At 38.5% G+C, this 25,880-nt stretch overlaps 1 protein-coding gene across 11 annotated transcripts in view; it reads right to left on the bottom strand.

Annotated features, from left to right (window-relative positions):
* The window catches only part of LOC134224508 (peripheral plasma membrane protein CASK-like), a 666,907-nt gene that overhangs the window by 5,858 nt on the left and 635,169 nt on the right, over positions 1 to 25,880 (bottom strand). For 7 of the 11 annotated variants that reach the window (XM_062703917.1, XM_062703880.1, XM_062703885.1 and 4 more), the window contains one exon: positions 17,189 to 18,398. The exons of 1 other annotated variant lie outside the window; for it this stretch is intronic. In XM_062703917.1, coding sequence (XP_062559901.1) covers positions 17,977 to 18,398 — 422 coding nt within the window. In that variant the 3' untranslated portion in view covers positions 17,189 to 17,976. Of the gene's footprint in view, positions 1 to 17,188; positions 18,399 to 25,880 lie in introns of those variants that run through there. 3 more of the 11 variants (XM_062703941.1, XM_062703934.1, XM_062703948.1) reach the window with 3 other exon arrangements.

Here is a 25,880-nt window from a genome sequence, read left to right as displayed (position 1 = left end):
GACATTTTCGGCCAAATATCGGCCAAATGATCATTTCGGCAAACGGCATTTTTGGTCAAATGACCTATTAGGCCAAACGACTTTTTGCCGTCGCCCAAAAGTCATTCGGTGGGAAGCCATTTAAGTGAATGCCACTTGGCCAAATAATACGTTAATCTGAAAACCATAGAAAACCATCATCTAGGTTATTTAGTCGGAAAGGATTTTTTGGCAGAGAGCAACATACAGCCAAACACAGAAAAGACTTGCAAAAACGTTGCTTCTTTTTGCTTGTTTTGTCTTTTGGTCTTTTCTTCAGTCCTGTGTAGGCTTTTCTTAGCACAGTAAAAATGCTTTCAATTCGCGAATTGGTAAACTTATTCCCATAATATTTTTTTATACCGGGATTGAAACACATATTTATAACTGTTTAATATTAAGCTGTTCGGCTAAGTGGAAAAGTCTTTGTGAGACATAAATCAGGTGAAATACTTTATATTAGATACCAATACTTCTACACAAAAGGCTGTTGTATGCATCTGACAGCTCAAACAAACCGGGGATGGGACTTGCAAAGAGGAAAAAATGTAACGAAATCTGCTGCTAGGCAATCGCTGTTCCTTTAGACAAAGGAGTTGTGCCAAATGACATTTTTGACCGTATGTCTCTTTCGACCAAATGACATTTTCGACCAAAAAATGTCAGGCTACATAGGCTTTGACCGAATAAACTGTTCATTTAAATGACACATTCGGCTACCCAACAACAACAAATGGCTTTTTGCCAAACGGTTCTTCTCCGTTTAAAAATTTTGTTTTAACAAGAGTCGTAAGTCGAGTCAAGTACGAGACACTGAAGACGACCTTTTTGTTGAGGTCAAAGGTACAATAAAGTAGTAGAATTAAATGGAATTGTACAAACTCGTCTTATGATAAGTAAAAAAACAAAAACATTGAAAAAAATCAAAATCGATGATGATGATTTTCTCTTTAATAAGAAAAGCAGATATGTGATATAACCAAATGAACAAAAAAAATGCATGAACCAATCAAATATCGCTTCTGAGAACATATTTCGATTCCCACGTGCTTAATGCAATTGATTTTTTTTGTTCATCGTTGAAAAACATTTTATAATTAACTCAATTGTTCAATTGCTATGGCATTCACAACTCCGAAACAACAATCACAATGCATTCCCACTTTAATCGATTCCACTTCATGAAGCCAAGTATGCACTGGTGGCGCACTTTCGAGCATTTGTACTCGAGAGAACTGGAGCACACAGGTGTTGCACATACATCAATTTCATCGTAAGCAAAAACTTGTTAGACGAACACGTCCCCCTCGACTTGGTCTTCACGTTTGCACAAATTGTGCCTTCCACCATCGTTCACCGTCGAGGAAGTAGAGAGCACCGCCAAACCCGAAACAGCAGGGTGGAAATCATATTTCTATCGACGAAAGGAGTTTCGTCGCCCCCCACCACGACTGATAACAGATTGACTAGCTGACTACCAATGCCGGTGGGCTGAGCTGAGCTGAAGCTGAGACACGCGAAACTTCGTGCAATTGCATGGGAAATTTTACTCAAATTTACGCTGCTGCCGAAGCTAAAAAAAAACTGCAGCAACGAGGAAAGCATATGCGATGTGTCGTTCCGAGCCAACAACAACAACAACGTATCGCATGCAGGAGGTTGAAGCAGCTGGCCGAGGTGACACGACGAGGACGATCAAGAACAAGCACGTAATGCAAAAGAATGAAGATGATAAACGACACTGGTGAACAGTTCAGTAGCGTTATATCGATGGAGATTTGTTCCTATTTGAATAAGTACATACACCCAACCGGTGATTTCTAACAATTCTGTATAAGAACTCACCAAAACCTATGTAAGAACTGAGCATATGCGGAAAATGCAAGATTCTTTACAGTCGCTGGTTGGGTATAGTAGATTGATAGCGTATACGCACCCAACATATAAAATCTATGAGGTTATGGTTTAAATCGGATTAAGAAATTCTCGAAGATTTATAAGAAAACAGATCCTTGCTGCTATCTCCATCGATTCGAGTCCTTGCTACGTCAATGGCAAAAAAGAACAAACGAAACAAGTGTGTCGCTTCAGCAACGTGGCTGCTATTGATTCAAATGCAATCGTCTTTTACTGGTGATTGCACGCTGGAAGGGGGAAGAGAAACTGGAACGAAATTTTTCCGCGTATCATTGGTGCTATTTTTCCTTCATATAGCGCCCTCGACTGTCAGAGAGTGTTGTGTGTCTTCTGCTGATGTGCCACAATGATGGAATGTATGTTGAGGATCGTGCCGGAATCCCCTTTGTGCCAGCCACGCTGGCTACTTCTGGCTGGTTGGTGTCATGAAACGGCAGAAATGTAAATTGCGCTTAAATAGCCCCCGTGACAATGTCAATCTGTGAGCGCGAACAGCTGGTTTCCCCTTATTCGTTGTGATGTTTCCGCTAATGAAAGTTCAACCATTCAAATTAATATAAATTTTCCCACGCAGTATTGCGTCAAATCGGGCAATGGAACACAACAATATGTCAGGGTGCAACAAAATAGCTATTATGACAGTGCCATGGTATCCTAAATGACACGGACGGGTGCGTGGAAAGTGTAACAACACAACTCGATGCGAAAATACAATCGCAACCCTGCGGCGTCACATGAAAAATGAAGCCTCACTCATTCAGTCGTGTTCGCTGTTTCAGTCAATGGGAAAGCAACAACAAAAAATCAGCAACGTGTGAAGTTGGGTTGCGAAAAAGCCGGATTAATTCACTTACGGTCATAGGGGCTGACGATGGAAGTACAGTAAGTAAATGGACATCAGCACTAAACTTTGAAACAACTCAAAATAGTAAAATTATTGTATGTACATCAATAACAAAAGATTGTAAATGATCGTTAACCAATGATTTTGTATCAACAGGCTAGAAATACATCGTTACCAAGAGACGAAATAATGCAAAATGAATATAACAATATTGCATTCGGTCGGACAAATATGACTGAAATAATTTTATAAGGATTCTACTTTAACTTGTTACACAATTGCTTATGATCAATAGATTATAACGCTTTATTGAAATCAAGAAGAACCAGTAAAATGGCCATCTTCTTGTCTAGCGCTTCTCTAATGTCGTTTTCTAGTTTAATAACGGCAGTCATGATTTTCTATATCCAGACTGGAAAGGACATAACAGATCATTATGTGTCTAGAGGTGTGTGCCGCCGCCGCCGACAGGTTTTGGCACACACCGCCGACAGGTTTTGGCACACACCGCCGCCGACATTTTTCCATCGGCGCGCTGACGTTCTGGAATTCGTCACGCCGCCTATGTATAATTTTCCCCAACGATTCAAATTTGAAGACGCCCACAAACAACATGACATTGAAATTCCAGAGAATTTTCAATGAGAATACCCATGATTTTCTTAAAAATACCATATAATTTACTCTCCGTAAAAATTCAAAAAAAAATCGAGAGGAAAATCCGAAGGGTGTCCCATTGAAATCCAAAGAATTTCCCTATAAATAGAAATTTTGAACGGAAAATAATGGATTGGCAAAAGCCATTTGGCCGCAGGCCACTAGACTAAAAGTTGCTTTGCTGATTATGTCGTTTGACCGAACATACTATTTTGCCGAAGCCCATCTAGCCTAAAGGTATTTGGCCGAAAATGTCATTTGGTCTAGAGGAGTGCGCCGGTCCGAAAATTGGCGGCTGTGGCGTTTGTCACAATTTTGACCGACGACGGCGGCGCGAATCGGCGCGGAGTTTTTCTTACGTTCGTTTCTTTCTCTGCATTTTTTCAGGATGTTTACGAAACTTCAACGGGACAAACTTTTCAATTTCGTCGCAAAAATTTGATAAACTTCTTCCATAAATTCTCTGAGCTGCTCCAAAATATTCTTTTGAAAATTATTTTTCGATTTTCTACGGCAATTACTCTGAAGTTTTGAGAATTCTCTGGAATTTACAAGGAAGTACTTTGAAATTTCTAAGATTTTTTTTTGGGTTTTCCGTGGGAAATACTATAGGATTCACACGAAAAATTCTTCAGAATTTTCACGAAAAATTGTTCCAAAACTCTACAGGAAAATGTGAGGAAAATCCACATAAGTTTCGGTTGAGCATTTTTCGAAATTTACACAGAAAATATTTCTAGATTTCTCGGGGAAGATTAATCAAAATGTGGACATCATAAAAAATGGATTTCAACGGCAAATTGTTCGAATTTTCCACGGTGAATTTTACGAAAATTTTAACAAAAAATGTTCAGAACTTAATCGTCATTAAAAAAAATAACGATAAACTGGCCGGTATTTCAACGAATAAAATCGGAATTTTGACGGAATTTCTACAGATAATTATTTGTATTGTCCATAAGAAATTCTACGGAAGTTCAATTTTAAAAAAAGGGTCGTTTGGCCGAAGATCATTTGATGGAAAGCCATTTGGCCGAATAATAAGTTAAGTCAAAAATCATCGAGCCGAAATGAACGTTTGGACGAAACGGTTATACAACGAAGAGCCATTTTTGTCATTTAGCCAAAGCGACATACGGCCAAATTGGTAAAAGCATTCTTCCCTAACACGTCGTTTTGCCGGAATTGTCGTTTGGGCGAATAGAATATAAGGCCGGAAAAGTCATGGTTGTTTGACAGACGGGGTCATTGTATGTGTATGTGTATCTTCAATCCAACCCCCACTGTCCGGCAGTGGTATTATGGAAGAAAGCTGTCTTTAATAAAGTCAGCTTTAGCCCGGGAGTTAGAAGGTGTTAGCTCTACTGCAGGTCCAGTGACCCATTTCAGACTGCCTGGTAACTCACGTCCAGTCCGAGATCACTTTCACTTGCAATAAGGCCCGCCTGTTGATGCTACCATTATCAATTGGATAATGGATCCATTAACAAACTTCCGGATTTTAGAATCCAGCGCGTATTTAGTTTTGGAATCATATAAAAACATATTGAAACAATCTCACACAAACTGATCAAATTTCAGATAAATGAACTGAGAAAGAAAAGACCACAACTAGTGTCAACTAAAAAATCACTACTCTTCTAACGCTATTCCGAGCAATTCGTTTTTGATCTATATTTTCCTGGTATTATCACACATTCAAACACATTTTCACCAAATTCATCCGCGTATACAAATTACACAAACGGTTTCGCGCGATCTAATAAGAATACACTTGAGTAAATGTCACTAAATCTCAAACTTCAGATAACTTAAACTTTTTTCTTCTAGTACATATGCAAAATATATACATCGGCCGAATCTATTTCTTCCGGAAACGATAAAAAACGTAACAGCAAATTTAAAAGCAACCATCCGCGCGCATGGCTTGCTGCGATGTCCAAGCGAACATCACTCCTAGTGTTCACGAAAAACTAAGTTTACTCTTCCAGAGCTATCCTGAGCAATTCGTTATTTATCACGTGTTTCTGATATTATCACAAAGCCACAAATAAAAAAAATAAAATAAAATAAAATAAAATTTTAGTTTTGATTCTGTCGGTATAATTAGAAACGGAGTATTTATTTTTGTCTTTCTCGCACACCAAGGCGCAATGAAACGGCCACCTGCTTACTCCAAAAACAAACCTTCCCCAGTAGGCCGAAGACCCACAGTATCACACCCCAATTGACCCAGTAAAGTAAATCCTCAATTAACTCTCCCGCAACAACAAACAACACTCGATGGCAAGGATGCTTTCTATCGCCAAGTAATCCGGACTCGATCGCTCAGCAGTCCATCAACAACCCATTCAAGAGCCCGAGCCCCAAAATGCGCTGTATGGCGAACCTCCAGTGTGAAGATTCCTTCACAACTCTGTCCAGCAACTCGCCGTCCGAATTCCACCAATAACGAGCTAATTTCATGTTCTCCATCCGCTTTAAGGACTAGATCACCTCATTTTGTTACCAATTATCACTGGACAAATCAGATAAAGAACTCGAAAAAACACCAAAAAACGCAAAAGAAAAACGTCATCGTTATTTAGCCGAAAGGTACATGGCCAAAATGTCGTTCGGTCGACTGGCCATTTGGCCGAAAAAATCGTTTGGCAGAAAGGCCATTTGGCGAACTGGCGAACTCTATTCGATCGGAACGTCTTGCGGAGTCCAAAGTACGTACGATTTCCAGCCACTATGCGTCTCCGAATTTCTCTGCTGGTATCATTTTCGGCAGTCACCAGTGAGCCCGAGTACACACATTTTTCTACCATCTCGATTTCGTCAACACAGATGCAAACTCGCGGTGGGTGACTCACATTGTCTTCTCTTGAACCTCTGATGTAGGCTTCCTCCATCTTCTCAAAGTTACGTGCCATAATATCTATGTCGTCGGCGAAGCCAAATAGCTGAACGGACTTATTGAAAATTGTACCACTCGTGTTAATCCCTGCCCTTCGTATTACTCCCTCCAAAGCGATGTTGAATATCAGACACGGAAGACCATCACCTTGCCGTAACCCTCTGCGCGTTTCGAAGGGACTCGAGAATGCCCCTGAAACTCGAACTACGCACATCAGCTGATCCATCGTCGCTTTGATCAACCGTGTCAGTTTATCCGGAAAACCGTGTTCGTGCATTAGCTGCCATAGCTGGTCCCGATCGATTGTATCATATGCGGCTTTGAAGTCGATGAATAGATGATGTGTGGGCACGTTGTATTCGCGGCATTTCTGCAGTACTTGGCGAATGGCGAACACCTGGTCTGTGGTGGAGCGTTCGCCCATAAAACCTGCCAGGTACTGCCCCACGAACTCCCTTGCCATTGGTGTTAGTCGACGGCATAAAATTTGGGAGAGTACCTTGTAGGCGGCGTTCAGCAATGTGATTGCGCGGTAGTTGCTACAATCCAGCTTATCGCCCTTTTTGTAGATGGGACACACGACACCTTCCATCCACTCCTGCGGCAAAACTTCCACCTCCCAAATCTTGGCAATGACCCAGTGCAGCGCTCTAGCCAGTGCCTCACCACCGTGTTTAAATAGCTCTCCTGGTAGTTGGTCAACCCCAGGGGCTTTGTTGTTCTTCAGCCGGCCAATCTCCTCCTGGATTTCCTGGAGATCCAGAGCCGGTAGAATTATGCCCTGCGCGCGTTTCCCCATCACCATACCGCCATCGTCGTCTGCCACATCACCATTCAGGTGCTCTTCGTAGTGCTGCCGCCACCTTTGGATCACCTCACGCTCGTTCGTAAGAAGGTTCCCGTTTATGTCCTTACACATATCAGGATGTGGCACGTGGCCCTTACGTGAACGGTTTAACTTCTCATAGAACTTTCGTGTGTTATTAGCGCGGTACAGTTGCTCTGTCTCTTCACGATCTCGATCTTCCTGCTGGCGCTTTTTCCTCCGGAAAATCTAGTTTTGTCTGTTCCGCGCCCGTTTATATCGTGCCTCGTTCGCCCTCGTGCGGTATAGCAGCAATCTCGCCCATGCTGCATTCTTCTTTTCCACTAACTGCTCACATTCGCCGTCATACCAGTCGTTTCTCTGATCCGGGGGCACCGTGCCAAGTGCAGCGGTTGCGGCGCTTCCAATGGCGGATCGAATATCTCTCCAGCCATCTTCAAGAGACGCTGCGCCTAGCTGCTCTTCCGTTGGGAGGGCCACTTCCAGCTGCTGCACGTATTCTTGGGCTTGTCTACTGTCTTGAAGCCGCCCAATGTTAAGCCGCGGCGTCCGACTTCGACGCGTGTTGTACACCGTCGAGAGTTTTCAGCGCAGGCATACTGCGACGAGGTAGTGGTCGGATTCAATATTCGCATTGCGGTAAGTGCGGACGTTCGTGATGTCGGAGAAGAATTTACCGTCGATTAGAACGTGGTCGATTTGGTTTTCCGTTTCTTGGTTAGGTGATCTCCATGTGGCCTTGTGGATATTCTTGCGGGGAAAGAAGGTGCTTCGGACTACCATTCCGTGGGAGGCAGCAAAGTTTATGCATCGTTGGCCGTTGTCATTCGATACGGTGTGCAGACTATCCGGTCCGATGACCGGTCTATACATTTCCTCCCTTCCCACCTGTGCGTTCATGTCACCGATGACGATTTTGACGTCCCGCAGTGGGCATTGTATGTCTGCTCCAGCTGTGCGTAGAACGCACTCGTCGTCGGGTCTTCCTTCGTGTGGGCAGTGCACGTTGATGATGCTATAGTTGAAGAAACGGCCTTTTATCCTCAGCTTGCACATCCTTGCGTTGATTGGCTGCCACCCAATCACACGATGGCGCATCTTACCCAGCTCTATGAAGCCGGTTCCCAGCTCGTTGGTAGTGCCACAGCTTTGGTAGAAGGTAGCCGCTCGATGCCCGCTTTTCCACACTTTCTGTTCTGTCCAGCAAATCTCCTGCAGCGCCACGACGTCGAAGTTGCGGGGATGTCATTCATCGTAGACCATCCTGTCGCAACATATGAAGCCTAGCGACTTGCAGTTCCAAGCTTCCAATCGTGATCCTTTATTCGTCGCCTAGGTCTTTGCCGTTTATATCGAGTCGCATTATCTCTTATATTGTTCGTAATTATTGGTTTCCAGGCGGCTTATTGGGCCTGCGCAAACCTCCTGTCTCGTCGAAGGGCCGTCGTGTCAGGGCTGTTTAGCGTCCCACCTAACACCAGGACTTGGGCTTGTTTTGAGCGGCACACGGTCGCTTCGGTGGGGCCTACTTGCGGATACATGCAGCTTTTTATAGGAATTTAACAGGGCCCACTGTCAAACCCCACCACATCCTAGGCAAGCCCCACAACTCGCAGATGGCCTGGGGAGGGATCGTCAAGTCCTAGGATATAGTCCCTGCTGCCCTGGCTGAATACCCTTAGGCCGAATAGTTGAAAAAGATTATAAGGAATGAAGAGTAAGAAATGAGAAGTCAGTAATGATGATTGCTAATTGAGTGATGATAAGTGAGAGGTGAGAAGTGAGAAGTAAAAGATGTGAAGTGAGAAGTGAGAGGTGAAAAGTGACACATGACAAATGAGAAGTGAGTTGTGAAAAGTGAGGAGTTAGAAGTGAGATATGAGAAGTGAGATATGACAAGTGAGAAACGAGAAGTGAAAAGTGAAAAGTGAATTGGGAAAACTAAGAACTGAGAACTAAGAACTGAGAAAAGAGAAACAAGAAGTGAGAACCAAGAAGGGAGAAATGCGAAATTCTTTCCCCTTTCTTCCATCTTTCTTCTTTCTTCTTCTTTCTTCATTTTCCTTCTTTCTTCTTACTTCTTTTATCTTCCTTGTTCCTTCTCCCTTCTTTCGTTTTCCTGCATCTTTCTTTCTTCCACCTTATTCCTTCCTTATTCGTCTTTCAATCTACCTTCATCTTTTTCCTTTTTCATTCTACCTTTGGTATTATAATAATAATATTTTGTCTGAAGTATTTTTATACATAAATTTTTGTATCATTTTTTGGTATTTTACCTCTTATACACACCAAGTTAATTACAGTGTAGGGATTAGGGTATCAGTAACATAATTGAGTATCATTGAGTTATTTTTTCCTGCTTGGGTATTAGATATTTGCTGACAGTCACCGAAATCTAGATATGGGATACCGAAATCAATGAAGTCATAAAACGGTCCACAGTTTGTAAACGAAGTGTTGGAATAATTTTGCAAAGAACTTAGAATTGAACGACGCAAAACGACGTCCTATTTACCACAAGCAAAAAGCCAAGAGGAACCGAATTCTCACCGGAAAAGTAACTTACGAATGTACCTTCTAATGTACAACTCAACACCCCATGCAGCAACCGGCGTGACACGACCTGCTCTGATGTTTGGAAGAGTGTTGCAAGACAATGCATACAGATCCAATGTAGACTACCTTGTAACGATATAGAGAATAAACATGATTTTTGAAATCGTATGTCCACGCTACTAATAGTAACGGATTTTTTGGTTCAACATTCGTGACAAAGCTATCATCTTTTGACTTGTCTTGGAAAACTCTCTGTTATGGTTTGTAGCTGTACGAGAGTGTGAAAAATCGGTATTAATCCATTCGAATGGCAAATAAATTATCTAATGGTTTCAAAACTGTTGGATACTTTTAACACGATTCAACCACCCTGCGTCAATGATAGATGGTGATAGATGTATAGCTGAGGAGAATGTTGTGACCAGGGCCGATGTTAACCATGGACCGGATAGAAGTTTTCCACACGTGTCGGTTTGACGTCACCAAATGGTTATTAAAAGCAGGTTCTATCGCACGAATCCCACTTTCACTTTTTATCATCGCCGAGGCATTGATTAATACCATCAGTCTTTCGAAGCAAAGTTTTGCGGCTGATTTGGTTACCACCAAAATAATTAGTTATTTTTAACTCCAGGATGATCAATCTCCGATTTCAAACGCCAACATTGTTATAGACGGATATCTGTGACGCGAACAGGTACGACAAAATCAAGTCTTTTTAGAGCCTTGATTACTAAATCATCGCTATCACCAACTTTAAAAAACTTGATTTCAGATGTAATTCGTTGCAAAAATAACTAAAAACAATTTTGCTTCATCATCGAGTCTGAAAATTCGACAATTCAATGATTTTCATGAAGTCCAGCCATAAACCTGGTGACAACAACGCTTTTCTGTGGTGGATACCAATCAAACATGTCGTGACATTGGGTGACGAAGTGGGACCGAATGAACAAAGTAACAATGAAACACATGCACGCACACATATGAGTGCCGGGAACAATTGTATGCTTCTGGCAGTAAGCGCTGAGAAGAGCAAAACATTGAAAAAAAAATAGAACAGATCCGACGACAGCGAACCAGTTTAACTGATGAACCGTGACGACGGATGAAAAGGACTCATTTCCGGGGCCTAGTTGATTGGTATTTGTTATTCATGGCACTGCTGTTGGATACGCTCTTCTGTCGTTATGTCAGTAGTTGAAGTGTTTTTGTTTAGTGTGTAGATAAAGATGACATAAGCTTTTTGAGATTTGGGGACGTTGGGTTTCATGTCTATTTGAGCTTTCATCCAGCAAGTTTAGAGAGCAGCCCTTGATACGATTTTCCCAAAGGTACATGATGTAGCATCGTCAGGCCAAGTAGCTGATGGACCCTCTGAAAATGGACATGCTCGTGTTGAACTCTGACCTTCGTGTTACATGACTCGAAGTACGCAAAGCCTCCAAAACATTGGGCTTCATTGGCACGAGTTTCTCGATGGCTTCGTAATTCGTTCGATGTCATTCCGTTCCATCCAAATTCCAACTGTTCCAGATAAAGTGCATTCCAACGTCGTATTCAGACTTCGATGATACTGTTCGAGAAAATCAGTGCTTCATTCCTATTTATCATATGTCAAAATATGAAATTATTTTTCACCCTTTTCAGCAAATGCGAACCGACGCCTCGACTACACATTCCGTTCATTCCATTCCGGCAGCCGGTTGCGTGGTCGTTTATGGCCTCCTCCAAACAAACACCAACTCATCTAGCGAAAGGCTATTAAAAGTGATTGAAATTTAATGAAGCCTAAACAAACTGTCCTCGCCACTAGCTGCTGATGCCGCCACTTCTTAACTTTCCTCGAGCATGATACGATAGTCTCCAAATCTGACAACTCTGGTATCTTCGAACGTCGTTCGACGGACTTTGATGTCTGCTAAGAAGATTCACTTCCTTTCTAGAGAGGGCGAGCTGCTGACGAAGCGCCGAAAAGGATGGTTAATGGATAATAACGACATCCGTGAGGATGATGCTGCTGGTGCTGTTGCTGCTGATGATGATGATGGCAACATGTTTGTCGTCGTAGTCATCTGGGTTCCACTCGACAATGTCAAGCAACAAGCTAGAGTAGTTTTGTTCGCTCTTAAAAACAGCAGACTGTTCCCCGGACGGTAGGTGTAAGATTCTAGTTCTATCTCACGACGAGCAGTATTTTTCTAATGATGTATGCTTGGTTATGGAGAATTAATGCCTTATAATCGCATGTGTGCTAATCAAATATTTGAACGGTGCTGCTTGCCTTCCGACGTCGTCGTCGTCATCATCATCGTCTTTGAGCGGTTGTTTAGATGGTCGAGTTTCAAGGGAGTGATAAATTGGAGGAATCATGACGTGAGCTAATGTAACAAGCAAAAGCCGGCACATGTTTGTGTTGCTGGTGGGTATCAAATCGAGGGTACAGGAGCCAGACATTGATGTTTGACCATAAACTGATGTTTGACCATGCGGAATGGTAACCGAGCTGCATCAGCTTCAAAATTATCTTTTAGGGCTTGTTTGTTGAATAAGCTTAATAATTCTAAATTATTAGCACTGAGAAGAGTAAAAACAGCTTTAAACTGGAAAGCCCTTAGAATATTAAATTAGATTTCCCGGTGATTCCAGATTAGAGTTTCATATCCACAAACAAAAAATCAATTTTTCCCTCTATCATACAATAGAACCATCCAAACCTTCTATGTTCTAACCAACCCGGAAAAAAGAAGCAAAAATAGTATCCGCTCTCCGAATCGAAAAGCTAAAAAACTTTCAAAAGGGATCAAATAGCTTAGCCACGAACATCGTCTTTCCATGGTTTGCAAAGTTTCCAACAAGAGCGTCGGCACCGATTCAGAACCCCTCTGCTTATATAATTTCATATTTGATTATTGCGCTTTATTGCCTAGACGGGATTTAAAAGGAAGCTTTAGAGCCACACAATAAATGCTAGTAAGAAAATGCACAAAGCGTATGCCTGAAATATGACTAACAACCATACAATGTAGTCCTATGAAGGGTCCGCTCCGCCCTGATAGAAACGATACCACATATTTACCACAGTTCCTGACATAATTATCCCAACTTTATGATATGAGCAGCTGATATGATCGTGGTCGAGATGACGCAAAATTCGAAGGAACGACGGTACCAGATGCGGCGCTGCAGGGGCGAAGGGCAGTCATTATCGTTGTTACCACCATGAGCAAAACAATAGACCCACAAACACTGCAGCTCAGGAACAACAATGGCCGGAAGGATGCGGGAGGACTTGTCTCGGACCGGGGCTGATGGGCTGGGCTGCTGGCTCAGGCCGGCATTTTCAAGGCGTCGAGTTACCGAAAAGTTGATCCCATTCATGTTGCGGGTGACGTTGATATGTTGCTATGGGCGAGCTGGGAGGAAGAACTCGAAATATTGCCCCGGTAAGGGCTTTGTAGGCGAAGACACATGAAAATGAAAATGCTTTACGAGCCATCCCTGCTGATGCCCTGACGGATGCTGTTGTTGGGTACCTTCCACCACCATTCAAAGAATGGGAATGGAAGCCCTGACCGAAAGAATAAGAGCATTACGAGAGCAAAGCGCATAAAACACTTGTTTATTGTGTTATGAAAATCGTGCGGGAGAACAAAATGAATAATAAAGTGGAAGGTGGGTTGGTTGCACTTGCATGTGATACTTACGCGAGTCAGAGAAGTTCGGGCTCCCGGAGGCAGTGCCACTGGCGGTGGAAACTGATTTTTGTTATTATCTCCAAGGATGTGTTTTTTGTCGGAAGTGCTTTCCTCTTCTTTTTATACCAACTGATGATACAGGATCCTGGTTGGTGGCGCAGCTGTGATGGTTCGGATCCTCCCGTAACCGACACAGGCGAATTGTTATTCCCGGATGTTGCAAATTAGTAATGGGCTAGAAGCATATGGAGCAACATGCGGCGTGGCTTCAATCTTCGTGTTGTAATTCGACATAATACTCGAGTGGACTTTAACAGGAGGAGGTCCAGATGCTTCATTATCCAGGGAAAATTACGAAACAAATCGCACAGGCAGACAGGTTCGATGGGAGATACGTTTTTAAGGCGAATGGAGCAAGGCGAAATAAAAGAGCAACGTCGAGTTAAGATCGCTACCACAACAGAATCGATTTGAAAGGAAAAAAACACGCAAATTGGCAATTGAACACAATGTGGATACGTTCATTAAATTTTAATTTTAAGAATTCTTAGATTTTTGAAATTTTTAGATTTTTAGACTCTTAAATTCCAAAGATTTTTTTGATTTTTAGATCTTTAGATTTTTAGATTTTTGAATTTTTTTATTTTCAGATTTTTCAATTCCTAAATATTTTGATTTTTAGATTTTTAGATTCTTAGATCTTTAGATCTTTAGATTTATAAATTTTTAGATTTTTAGATTTTTAGATTCTTAGATCTTTAGATTTATAGATTTATAGATTTTTAGATTTTTAGATTTTTAGATTTCTAGATTTTTAGATTTTTAGATTTTTAGAATTTTAAAACTTTAGGTGTTTTAGATCTAAATCTAAAAATCTGAATTTTTGGATTTTCAGATTTTTCGAATTTTGTTTGCACATTTTTAAGATTCTTAGAATTTTAAATTTTTAAATTTCACAGTTTTAAAAATTTAAAATTTTGAGATTTTTAAATTGTTTAATTTTAAAACTTTTGAAATTTTGAAATTTTTAAATTGTTTAATTTTAAAACTTTTTAAATTTTTAAATTGTTTAATTTTAAAACCTTTTAATTTTCGGAATTTTTAAATTTAAAAATTTTAAAATCTTTAAAAATTTTCAATTTTTTAATTTAAAAATTTTAAAATCTTTAAAAATTTTAAATTTTTAAATTTTTAAGTTTTTAAGTTTTAAAATTTTTAAATTTTTAAATTTTTAATTTTAGAACTTTTTAATTTTTTACCAAATTTTTAAATCTTTAAATTTTTAAATTTTCAAATTTTTAAATTTTTAAATTTATAAATTTTTAACTTTTTAAATTTAAAATTTTTTAAAATTTTAAATTTTTAAATTTTTAAATTTTTAAATTTTTAAATTTTTAAATTTTTAAATTTTAAATTTTTAAATTTTAAAATTTTAAATTTTTAAATTTTTAAAATTTTAAATTTTTAAATTTTTTAATTTTTAAATTTTAAAATTTTTAAATTTTTAAATTTTTAAGTTTTTAAATTTAATTTTTGCATTTTTTTAATTTTCGGATTTTTAGATTTTTTAGATTTTTACAATTTTAATTTTTATTCTTAGATTTTTAAAATTTTTAGATTTTTAGATTCTTAAATTCCAAAGATTTTTTTGATTTTTAGATCTTTAGATTTTTAGATTTTTGAATTTTTTTATTTTCAGATTTTCCAATTCCTAAATATTTTGATTTAAGGATTTTTAGAATCTTAGATCTTTAGATCTTTAGATTTAAAGATTTTTAGATTTTCAGATTTTTAGATTCTTAGATCTTTAGATCTTTAGATTTATAGATTTTTAGATTTTAAGATTTTTAGATTTCTAGATTTTTAGATTTTTAGATTTTTAGATTTATAGATTTATAGATTTTTAGATTTTTAGATTTTTAGATTTTTAGATTTTTAGATTTTTAGATTTTTAGATTTTTAGATTTTTAGATTTTTAGGGTTTTTAGATTTTTAGATTTTTAGGATTTTAAAACTTTAGGTGTTTTAGATCTAAATCTAAAAATCTGAATTTTTAGATTTTTAGATTTTTAGATTTTTAGATTTTTAGATTTTTAGGGTTTTTAGATTTTTAGATTTTTAGGATTTTAAAACTTTAGGTGTTTTAGATATAAATCTAAAAATCTGAATTTTTGGATTTTTAGGTTTTTAGAATTTTGTTTGCACATTTTTAAGATTCTTAGAATTTAAAATTTTTAAATTTCACAGTTTTAAAATTTTGAGATTTTTAAATTGTTTAATTTTAAAACTTTTAAAATTTTTAAATTTGAAATTTTTAAATTGTTAAATTTTAAAACTTTTTAAATTGTTTAATTTTAAAACTTTTTAATTTTTTAAATTGTTTAATTTTAAAATTTTAAAGTTTTAAAATTTTAAAATTTTTAAAATTTTAAATTTTAAAATTTTTAAATTAAAATTTTTAAATTTTTAAATTTTTAAATTTTAAAATTTTTAAATTTTTAATTTTAAATTTTAAATTTTTAAATTTTAAATTTTTAAATTTTAAATTTTAAATTTTAAATTTTTAAATTTTAAATTTTTAAATTTTTAAATTTTAAATTTTAAATTTTTAAATTTTAAATTTTAAATTTTAAATTTTTAAATTTTTAAATTTTAAATTTTAAATTTTAAATTTTAATTTTTAAATTTTAAATTTTTAAATTTTTTAAATTTTAAATTTTAAATTTTAAATTTTAAATTTTAAATTTTAATTTTAAATTTTTAAATTTTAAATTTTAAATTTTTAAATTTTAAATTTTAAATTTTAAATTTTAAATTTTTAAATTTTAAATTTTAAATTTTTAAATTTTTAAATTTTAAATTTTAAATTTTAAATTTTAAATTTTAAATTTTTAAATTTTAAATTTTAAATTTTAAATTTTTAAATTTTAAATTTTAAATTTTAAATTTTAAATTTTAAATTTTTTTTAAATTTTTAATTTTAAATTTTAAATTTTAAATTTTAAATTTTAAATTTTAAATTTTAAATTTTTAAATTTTAAATTTTAAATTTTTAAATTTTAAATTTTAAATTTTAAATTTTAAATTTTAAATTTTTAAATTTTAAATTTTAAATTTTAAATTTTTAAATTTTAAATTTTAAATTTTAAATTTTAAATTTTAAATTTTGAATTTTTAAATTTTGAATTTTAAATTTTGAATTTTTAAATTTTTAAATTTTTAAATTTTTAAATTTTTCAATTTTTTAATTTTTAAATTTTTAAATTTTTCAATTTTTAAATTTTTAAATTTTTAAATTTTTAAATTTTAAAATTTTTTAATTTTTAAATTTTTAAATTTTTAAATTTTTAAATTTTTAAAGTTTTTAGTTTTTAAATTTTCAAATTTTTAAATTTTCAAATTTTTAAATTAATTTTTGCATTTTTTTATTTTTAAATTTTTAAATTTATAAATTTTCAAATTTTTAAATTTGATTTTTGCATTTTTTTAATTTTTAGATTTTTAGATTTTTAGATTTTCAGATTTTCAGATTTTTAGATTTTTTAGATTTTTACAATTTTATTTTTTTAAATTCTTAGATTTTTAAAATTTTTAGATTTTTAGATTCTTAAATTAATTTTGATTTTCAGATCTTTAGATTTTTAGATTTTTGAATTTTTTAGATTTTAAGTTTTTTGGATTTTGGATTCTTAGATTTTTGCATTTTTTTTATTTTTAGATTTTTCAATTCCTAAATATTTTGATTTTTAGATTTTTAGATTCTTAGATCTTTAGATCTTTAGATTTATAGATTTTTAGATTTTTAGATTTTTAGATTTTTAGGTTTTTAGATTTTAAGATTTTTAGATTTTAAGATGTAATGCCAATAAGAAGAAGAAGAAGAAGCTGGACGAATGTCAGCAACGATGTAATTAGAGCTCCGTTTTACACTTTGTAGATCCATGCCAGCTCTGTAAAACAATACGTTATTGAAACCTATAAAAAGGCATATTGGGATATCATTTCTCATTATCGTGAGTAAAAAGGCTGGAAGCAATATTCTTGCAATTTCCCTTTCTGTTCCAGCTTTAAATTCTCTCCCACCGTATGTCCTTGATAGAGTTCACGTCACAATGCATCCCAATTAAAATTGCTGAAATTTTCAACGACAATACCATGTCCGAAACAGCCCGACTCTATTTAACTCGCGTCAACCGCCACGCATGCACTGCCATCGTCAGAAATTGAGCTGCCAGAACCATGAAACAATAACCAGCTCCTTGTCTGCGGCGACGAATGATGTGGCGTCAGTTCATCAAACGCATACATATTAAATATATGTGCCTGCATCCCTCTGCCACCCATCACATCTCATTTGTTGGCACCCCATCCAATTTGCACCAATGCAATATCAGTAGGTACGCTTTTCCACTGAGGATCCCGGAAATGGACAACAGAGTATCGGGCAGGTACTAACTTTACCTACTCATCCCCGGAAATAATCTCCCGAGGTGCGGGAAATTTTTCTGGATCATAATTGAATCATCCCGGGACACTATGCTGCCCGTCTATGTGACCATCAGCCCGCAGCCATAAGTGAGCCATCCAGCCGCCCCAGCCTCGGCAACCAGTTTACGATAATCCCATGCTCGATTTTGGCCACCTGAAGCTCCTGTTCGGGGCTTGTTGTTGGTCGACGGAAATGCTGTACATACAACCATCGTTGCCGTAATGGAACCGTGCGTGAACATGAGGATTCAATGACCGACACAGCGCGTCGCATGCCGCCGGGCAAAGAGAGAGAGAGACAGTGACACACAATGAGATGATTTCGAGCGCTGGATGGATGCCGGATGGGTGTGCAGCGGAATGATGGGATTAAGGCCCGTATCCAGGATTCGATTCGACATGTGTGTAAAATTGCGCTTCCTACCTGTTCGTGGAGGTGTTTAATCTCATTCTCCAAACTCCAACTGATTGTGGTGCGATGGGCGGGCTTACCTGGAATGAGATGGGGAGAGGGATGCCGGAAATTAATACAACAGGCAGATATTACGTGATGATAGAATTCGTTGATGCTTGTTTAGTGGAACATCGTTTCAGGTCTATGAGAAGAGTTTGTGTTATTCCAATTAATTCAATCAAACACAAGTACGCGTATTTCGACCTGAACAGTGAGGTTGTCTTCGGTGTAGGGATATTTCCATCCACGTTCTAATTCCCTGCATAGGCTCTAAAACCAATGATAGCATCATCCGCATACTGAAACTCCACTGCATGAGAAGGATTCTTCTCAGCCTACGTTTTGATATGAAAGAATATTAGCAAAATTCTGTCACTTTCATTGATTTTTGCACTTCAGGCGGGAATTAAAGCGCAGACGGAAATACCTGCCACAACCCTACTTGTTGAAAATAGTAATTCTGAGGATTTTCAGAAATGATATCGCAATAATCCTACAATGATAGAAGCAGTCTACAGGAATCAATTTCAACATCGTACAGAGCTGTTTGCATTATGTGTGAATATTTGAAATGATGTCACCAATACTTTTTTATTTTATGTAGTGTCAACAATTTCAATCGAACTCACAGCATTATGACTATTTCCTAGGTTCCACAAATCTTAATAACCAAACGAACATTGAATATTCTGGAATACGACTGGAGGTCAAGTTTCATTTTACAGCCTATTTACCGCAAGCGCCGTTTAATTACACATTTTATTCTTTATAAGCCTGCTACTTCTTTCATCTAGATGATTCGATAAGAAAGGCTAAAATTGATAACTGCATCGATTTCATACTCGACCAACAATCACGATAGCAATCTCTACGGTTTCCAGTTCACCGGACGCACATAGCAAAATAATTACACATTGCAGTGTCAAACCGAAGCATCGTCGAGAAATGCAAATGTGATAATTGAACCTTTACTTCCGTGCAGCTCGACAGGAATGATTCTGAACAATGTCATCAAAGATATGAGATGATGAGAGAGGTGGTGATGACCCGAGCGTGAAGCACGTTGCGTGGCTAACTGTAGCATTTGGCAAGAATCTTATTTGTAGTACAAATCGAGTATTATTCATTCAAGATATATAGATACTTCTGATAGATAGATTGATTTGATTCGTTCATACTTATTTGATTTTATTACATCTATTAATCTATACTCTATCTATCGATATAAATAAAAATTAGTACAATTTGAGCACAATGAGTACAAATTGCATATTATTCGGCAACTCGGCCGTACGAAAATAATTTTTTTGTTAAATATCTTGGTTGTGCATATGCACAGCACATGTTTCGAAATGGACAAATTGATATGAAATTTGCGAAAAAGAATCCACGTGTCTTGGAGCGACTCGAACCCTCAACCTCTTACTCACTGGATAGGTGTGTTAACCCCAACACAGCAAGATCACTAAAAAAACGGAGGAAGCACTAAGTTTTTTCACAGTTGAAAGCGAAAAAAATAAAATAAAACCCAGATCAATCCACCTAGCGTTGGTGGTGTTTTTCTCGCGCATTAAAAAAATAAGAAAAATACATAAAAGAGGTCGATATAGTGGGGATAGATTTTACTTTTTCCATTAATTTATATCCATTTACGGTCATTCGAATGCATTGCTGCAATCCTTGAAAAAAATTTTTTTCGTGTTTGGAATTTTTTCCCAAAAAAAACAATTGTTTTTTTAATAACTTTTGAACGTAATGACCGATCGGGCCAATTTTCAATAGGAAACAATTATTATTTATTTTATCACACTAAGGCTGGAGTGGCCTGTGCTGCACATAAAAGTCTTCTCCATTCAGCTCGGTCCATGGCTGCACTTCGCCAACCACGCATTCTGCGGAGGGTCCGCAAATCGTCCTCCACCTGATCGATCCACCTTGCCCGCTGTGCACCTCGCCTTCTTGTTCCCGTCGGATCGTTGTCGAGAACCATTTTCACCGGATTACTGTCCGACATTCTGGCTACGTGCCCGGCCCATCGCAGTCTTCCGATTTTCGCGGTGTGAACGATGGATGGTTCTCCCAACAGCTGATGCAACTCGTGGTTCATTCGCCTCCTCCACGTACCGTCCGCCATCTGCACCACACCATAGATGGTACGCAACTCCTCCACGAGCATCGTCCAGGTCTCGTGTCCGTAGAGAGCTACCGGTCTTATAAGCGTTTTGTAGATAGTCAGTTTGGTACGGCGGCGAACTCTATTCGATCGGAGCGTCTTACGGAGTCCAAAGTACGTACGATTTCCAGCCACTATGCGCCTCCGAATGTCTCTGCTGGTATCGTTATCGGCGGTCACCAGTGAGCCCAAGTACACGAATTCTTCGACCACCTCGATTTCGTCACCACCGATAGAAACTCGTGGTGGGTGGCTTACATTGACCTCTCTTGAGCCTCTTCCTATCATGTACTTCGTCTTCGACGTGTTGATGACTAGTCCAATCCGTTTAGCTTCGCTTTTCAGTCTGATGTAGGCTTCCTCCATCCTCTCAAAGTTACGTGCCATGATATCAATGTTGTCGGCGAAACCAAATAACTGGACGGACTTCGTGAAAATCGTACCACTCGTGTCAATCCCTACCCTTCGTATTACTCCCTCCAAAGCGATGTTGAATAGCAGACACGAAAGACCATCACCTTGTCGTAACCCTCTACGCGTTTCGAAGGGACTCGAGAATGCCCCTGAAACTCGAACTACGCACATCACCCGATCCATCGTCGCCTTGATCAACCGTATCAGTTTATCCGGAAATCCGTTTTCGTGCATTAGCTGCCATAGCTGTATCATATGCGGCTTTGAAGTCGATAAATAGATGATGTGTGGGCACGTTGCATTCGCGGCATTTCTGCAATACCTGACGTATGGCGAACACCTGGTCTGTGGTAGAGCGTTCACCCATAAATCCCGCCTGGTACTGCCCCACGAACTCTCTTGCAATTGGTGTTAGTAGGCGGCATAAAATTTGGGAGAGTACCTTGTAGGAGACGTTCAGCAATGTGATTGCGCGGTAGTTGCTACAATCCAGCTTATCGCCCTTTTTGTAGATGGGACACACGACACCTTCCATCCACTCCTGCGGCAGAACCTCATCCTCCCAAACCTTGGTAATCACCCAGTGCAGCGCTCTAGCCAGTGCTTCACCACCATGTTTAAACAGCTCTCCTGTTTGTTGGTCAACTGCAAGGGCTTTGTTGTTTTTCAGCCGGCCGATCTCCTCCTGGATTTCCTCGAGATTCGGAGCCGGAAGTCGCATGTCCTGCGCGTGTGCTCTTAGGTTCATTACCATACCGCCACCGTTGTCTGCCATATAGCCATTCAGGTGCTTTTCGTAGTGCTGCCGCCACCTATGGATCAACTCACGCTCGTATGTAAGAAGGTTCGTGGTCGATTTGGTTTTCCGTTACTTGATTAGGTGATTTCCATGTGGCCTTGTGGATATTCTTGCGGGGGAAGAAAGTGCTTTGGACTACCATTCCGCGGGAGGCTGCAAAGTTTATGCATGGCCGTTGTCGTTAGATACGGTATGCAGACTATCCGGTCCGATGACCGGTCTATACATTTCCTCCCTTCCTACCTGAGCGTTCATGCCACCGATGACGATTTTGACGTCCCGCAGTGGGCATCCATCGTATGTCTGCTCCAGCTGCGCATAGAACGCTTCTTTCTCGTCGTCGGATCTCCCTTCGTGTGGGCAGTGCACGTTGATGATGCTATAGTTGAAGAAACGGCCTTTTATCCTCAGCTTGCACATCCTTGCGTTGATTGGCTGCCACCCAATCACGCGTTGGCGCATGTTTCCCAGCACTATGAAGCCGGTTCCCAGCTCGTTGGTGGTGCCACAGCTTTGGTAGAAGGTAGCCGCTCGATGCCCGCTTTTCCACACTTTCTGTCCTGTCCAGCAGATTTCCTGCAGCGCTACGACATCAAAGTTGCGGGGATGTAATTCATCATAGATTATCCTGTCGCAACCTGCGAAGCCTAGCGACTTGCAGTTCCATGTTCCAAGCTTCCAATCGTGATCCTTTATTCGTCGCCTAGGTCGTTGCCGATTGTATCGAGTCGTATGATCTTCTATGTCGTTCGTAATAGTTGTTTTTAAAGGCGGCTTATTGGGCCTGCGCAAACCTCCTGTCTCGTCGGAGGGCCGTCGTGTCAGGGCTGTTTAGCGTCCCACCTAACACCAGGACTTGGGCTCGTGCGCTTTGAGCGGCACACGGTCGCTTTGGCGGAGCCTACTTGCGGATTTATGCAGCTTTTTATAGAGGTTTAACAGGTCCCACTGTCAAACCCCACCACATCCTAGGCAGGCGCCACAACTCGCAGATGGACTGGGGAGGGATCGTCAAGCCCTTGGACATAGTCCCTGCTGCCCCTGTAGGAAATAATAGGAAACAACTAGACCGCAATCCGCGTCGAGCAAATCGGATAATGCTAAGTACCAAAGAGTGTGTCTTAAATTTTTGTACAAACACACACATACATACATATATCATCTCAATTCGTCGAGCTGAGCCGATTGGTATATAACAATATGGGTCTCCAAGCCTTCTATAAATAGCTCGGTTTCGGAGTGATCCTATAGCCTTTACGTATACTTAGTATACGTGAAAGGCAAAAATATGACAGCAACACACACAAAAAAATGCTGCCCGATGCTGTTGTAGCCGATGTTCCTTTGTAGCCATTCAACTCACGTCCATCCGCAAGCTTGTTACAGATCAGCCAACCCGCGAGTCACTGTCTATCCATGCCCCGCCGCTAGCAACATGTCCCACCTCCCACCAGGGTTATGGAACCGGTAGTACCGGAACTGAAAATACCGGGAATGCCGGCGTATTTTAGCTCCGAAAATACCGGTACAAAGGTCCAATGAGAAAAGCAATAAAATATATGAATATGCATTAATTGATTAATTATTAACTACAGGGTTCGTACTTTTCGTTTCGATGAGACGAAATCAAGCGATTTTCGGGTCGGAGGAGAATCTTTTTTCAAAATTTGTAGTGAAAAACATCTCTATCCTATCCCTCTTTTCTCTAGAGCGAACCTAGAAGGTTTGGGATGAGATAAGCGAAAATCGTGCCCACTTGATGAATTTCTTTTTTCGTTTAATCACTTTTACGTCTCACTCATTTTTCGCAAAAATTTTCATTTAGCAATTACAAAAATTGTATGACCGCAACGGGATTCGAAACTAGAACATCAACAAAAATGGCGGTTGGATGCGGTCACTATAGCCATACCACCACATCGACTGCATGTAGGGATTAGGTTATTTGTTCCATAAAGGCTACACTTTTTGCAATTGGTGATGGCACGAAAAGGAAGAAAGGAGTGAGAAAACGAGCAAATCAACTTTCCACGGCACTGGTAGTGAGGAAGAAATGGTTATCTCTCATCACACCTTTTTTCGTTGTTCGTTGTTCGTGAGAATTACGATCCTTGCTATTAAGTCTTACATTTTTTACATCCAGTTTATTATTCACCCGACGTTTTGACACGGGGATTGTGTCTTTTTCAAGAGGAAATATTTTTATTGTTAGTCGTCGTATGTTTAGTCTAACTTGCGTCGTCTGTTCGTCTAATTGTCCGTACATGCTATGAATTGATTATTCAATTTAATTTGTTTGAAATTTTGTTTATGGATATTTAGGAAATTTGTTTAAATTTTTACACTTCGGAACATTGGCATCAATTTCCATTTTTCGTAGCTAATGGTGCAAATTCCCTTGTTCTACCTACCTACCTGAATGACCATTCATTTTGGTAATTAAATGTCCTATCAGCGTAATTTATTCCCTTCCTACATTGTGATCATTTGCTCTCTTACTTATAGCCTATTCAGATTACGCCATTAATGACATAATAATTGGCGTTTCAGGGTAAATACGCTTTATGATGTCATTATTTACGTAATATTCCATACATTTTGCGCTGTCAAAAGATACCCGCTAAAAAGAATTTATTACGAACAATTATTACGAGAGAGCTTTCGTTCTAGCTGGGATGCAGGGGAAATTCTACAAAACAAAACTGAAAAGCGTCACGCTCTCTTTGCCAGAGAGGAAATTCTCTCTGTTTTCATTTCGTTTCGTAGTTGACAGTCATGCTCTTTCTGTCGCAGCAGGGTCGAATGCATGTTAGATGAAAATCTTCTGAGCGCTGAAGAATAACTCGGATTGTGATGGTTTTGTGGAAAGCATTTTATATGATGAAAAATAATGATGATAATTATTTATTCTCCACTTATTCAACATGAATTGTTTAAAAAAACAGATGCTCTCTAGGATTAACATGAAGTATTTAACTTAAACCTAGATTTACTACTCACTCACTGCTCACTTTTCGTTTCTCTTTTTTTTCTTCTCATTTTTGCAGTGAGAAATCAGAAATGAGGAGTAAGAAGTGAGACGCCTCACTTCTCATTTCTCATTTCTCACTGTGAAAATGATAAGTAAAAAGTATTGAGACATCTCACTTCTCACTTCTCACTACTCACTTTTCCGTTAGAAGTGGGAAATAAGTAGTGAGAAGGATTGTATACTATTTCGCGGAAAAATATTTCACGATACGACATTCCGCGGAATGTACCAAATCTCCGAAACACATTTCGTGGAATGCACCCTTTTTTACCAAAAGACCCTTCCCGGAATGTACCGTTTCGCTGAAAGTCATTCCGCGGAATGCCATTGTGCAATGCAATCCTATCTAAATTCGTTTGACTTGTAATTTGAATCAATGGAATAAGGTTAAATGACCGCATCCGGTCGGTATAAGGCAAAGTGAATAAAAAATGCCTGTATAGGGCGAACGTAGTTGACAATGCCTAATTTAAAAGTACCCGTCTACTCGGTATAAGGCGAGGGAAGGTTGACGCCTTCTTTAAATGGATGCGTCTGCCCGAAATATGGCGAAATAAGTTGATAGGGCGAAAGGAATAGATAATGTCTTCTTTAAACGAACGCGTCTCTCTGGTATAAGGAAGGCGAAGGAAAGGGTAATGCCTTCTTAATAGATCAAATATCTGGTCGCAGTGGATATTGTACCCGACAGCAAAGAAATGCCTTCTTTAAATGGTAGCCTCTGCCCGGTACAGAGCGAAGGGAGGATATAATGCCTTTTTTATGTGAATCCGCTTTCTCGATATAAGGCGAAAAGAAGAAATAAAGGATTATTCATAAAAACGACTGTCCTTAACAAAGTAATGAGAGGAGATAATTGCTTCATTAAATCCGCCCCGTCTGCCAGATATAATAAAGGATTTGAAAGGGGCAATTGAAATTTCGAAAACTAATTCTACATATTCTGGGAGGCCTTCCTTAACCGTGCGGGGAGATGTGTGGTTGCCAAGTAAGACTATGCTGAAAGAGACTGGGTTAAACTTCTGGCTCGTCCTAGGAAATCCATTGATTAAAAATTTTCTCGACTTTTTGGGCATAAAAGTTTCAACATATGAATCTCGTGT

This window comes from Armigeres subalbatus, chromosome 1 (assembly GCF_024139115.2).
Source record: "Armigeres subalbatus isolate Guangzhou_Male chromosome 1, GZ_Asu_2, whole genome shotgun sequence".
NCBI lineage: Eukaryota > Metazoa > Arthropoda > Insecta > Diptera > Culicidae > Armigeres > Armigeres subalbatus.
Note: the sequence above shows the minus strand (reverse complement) of the source record. Positions and strands in the feature narration are given on the sequence as shown.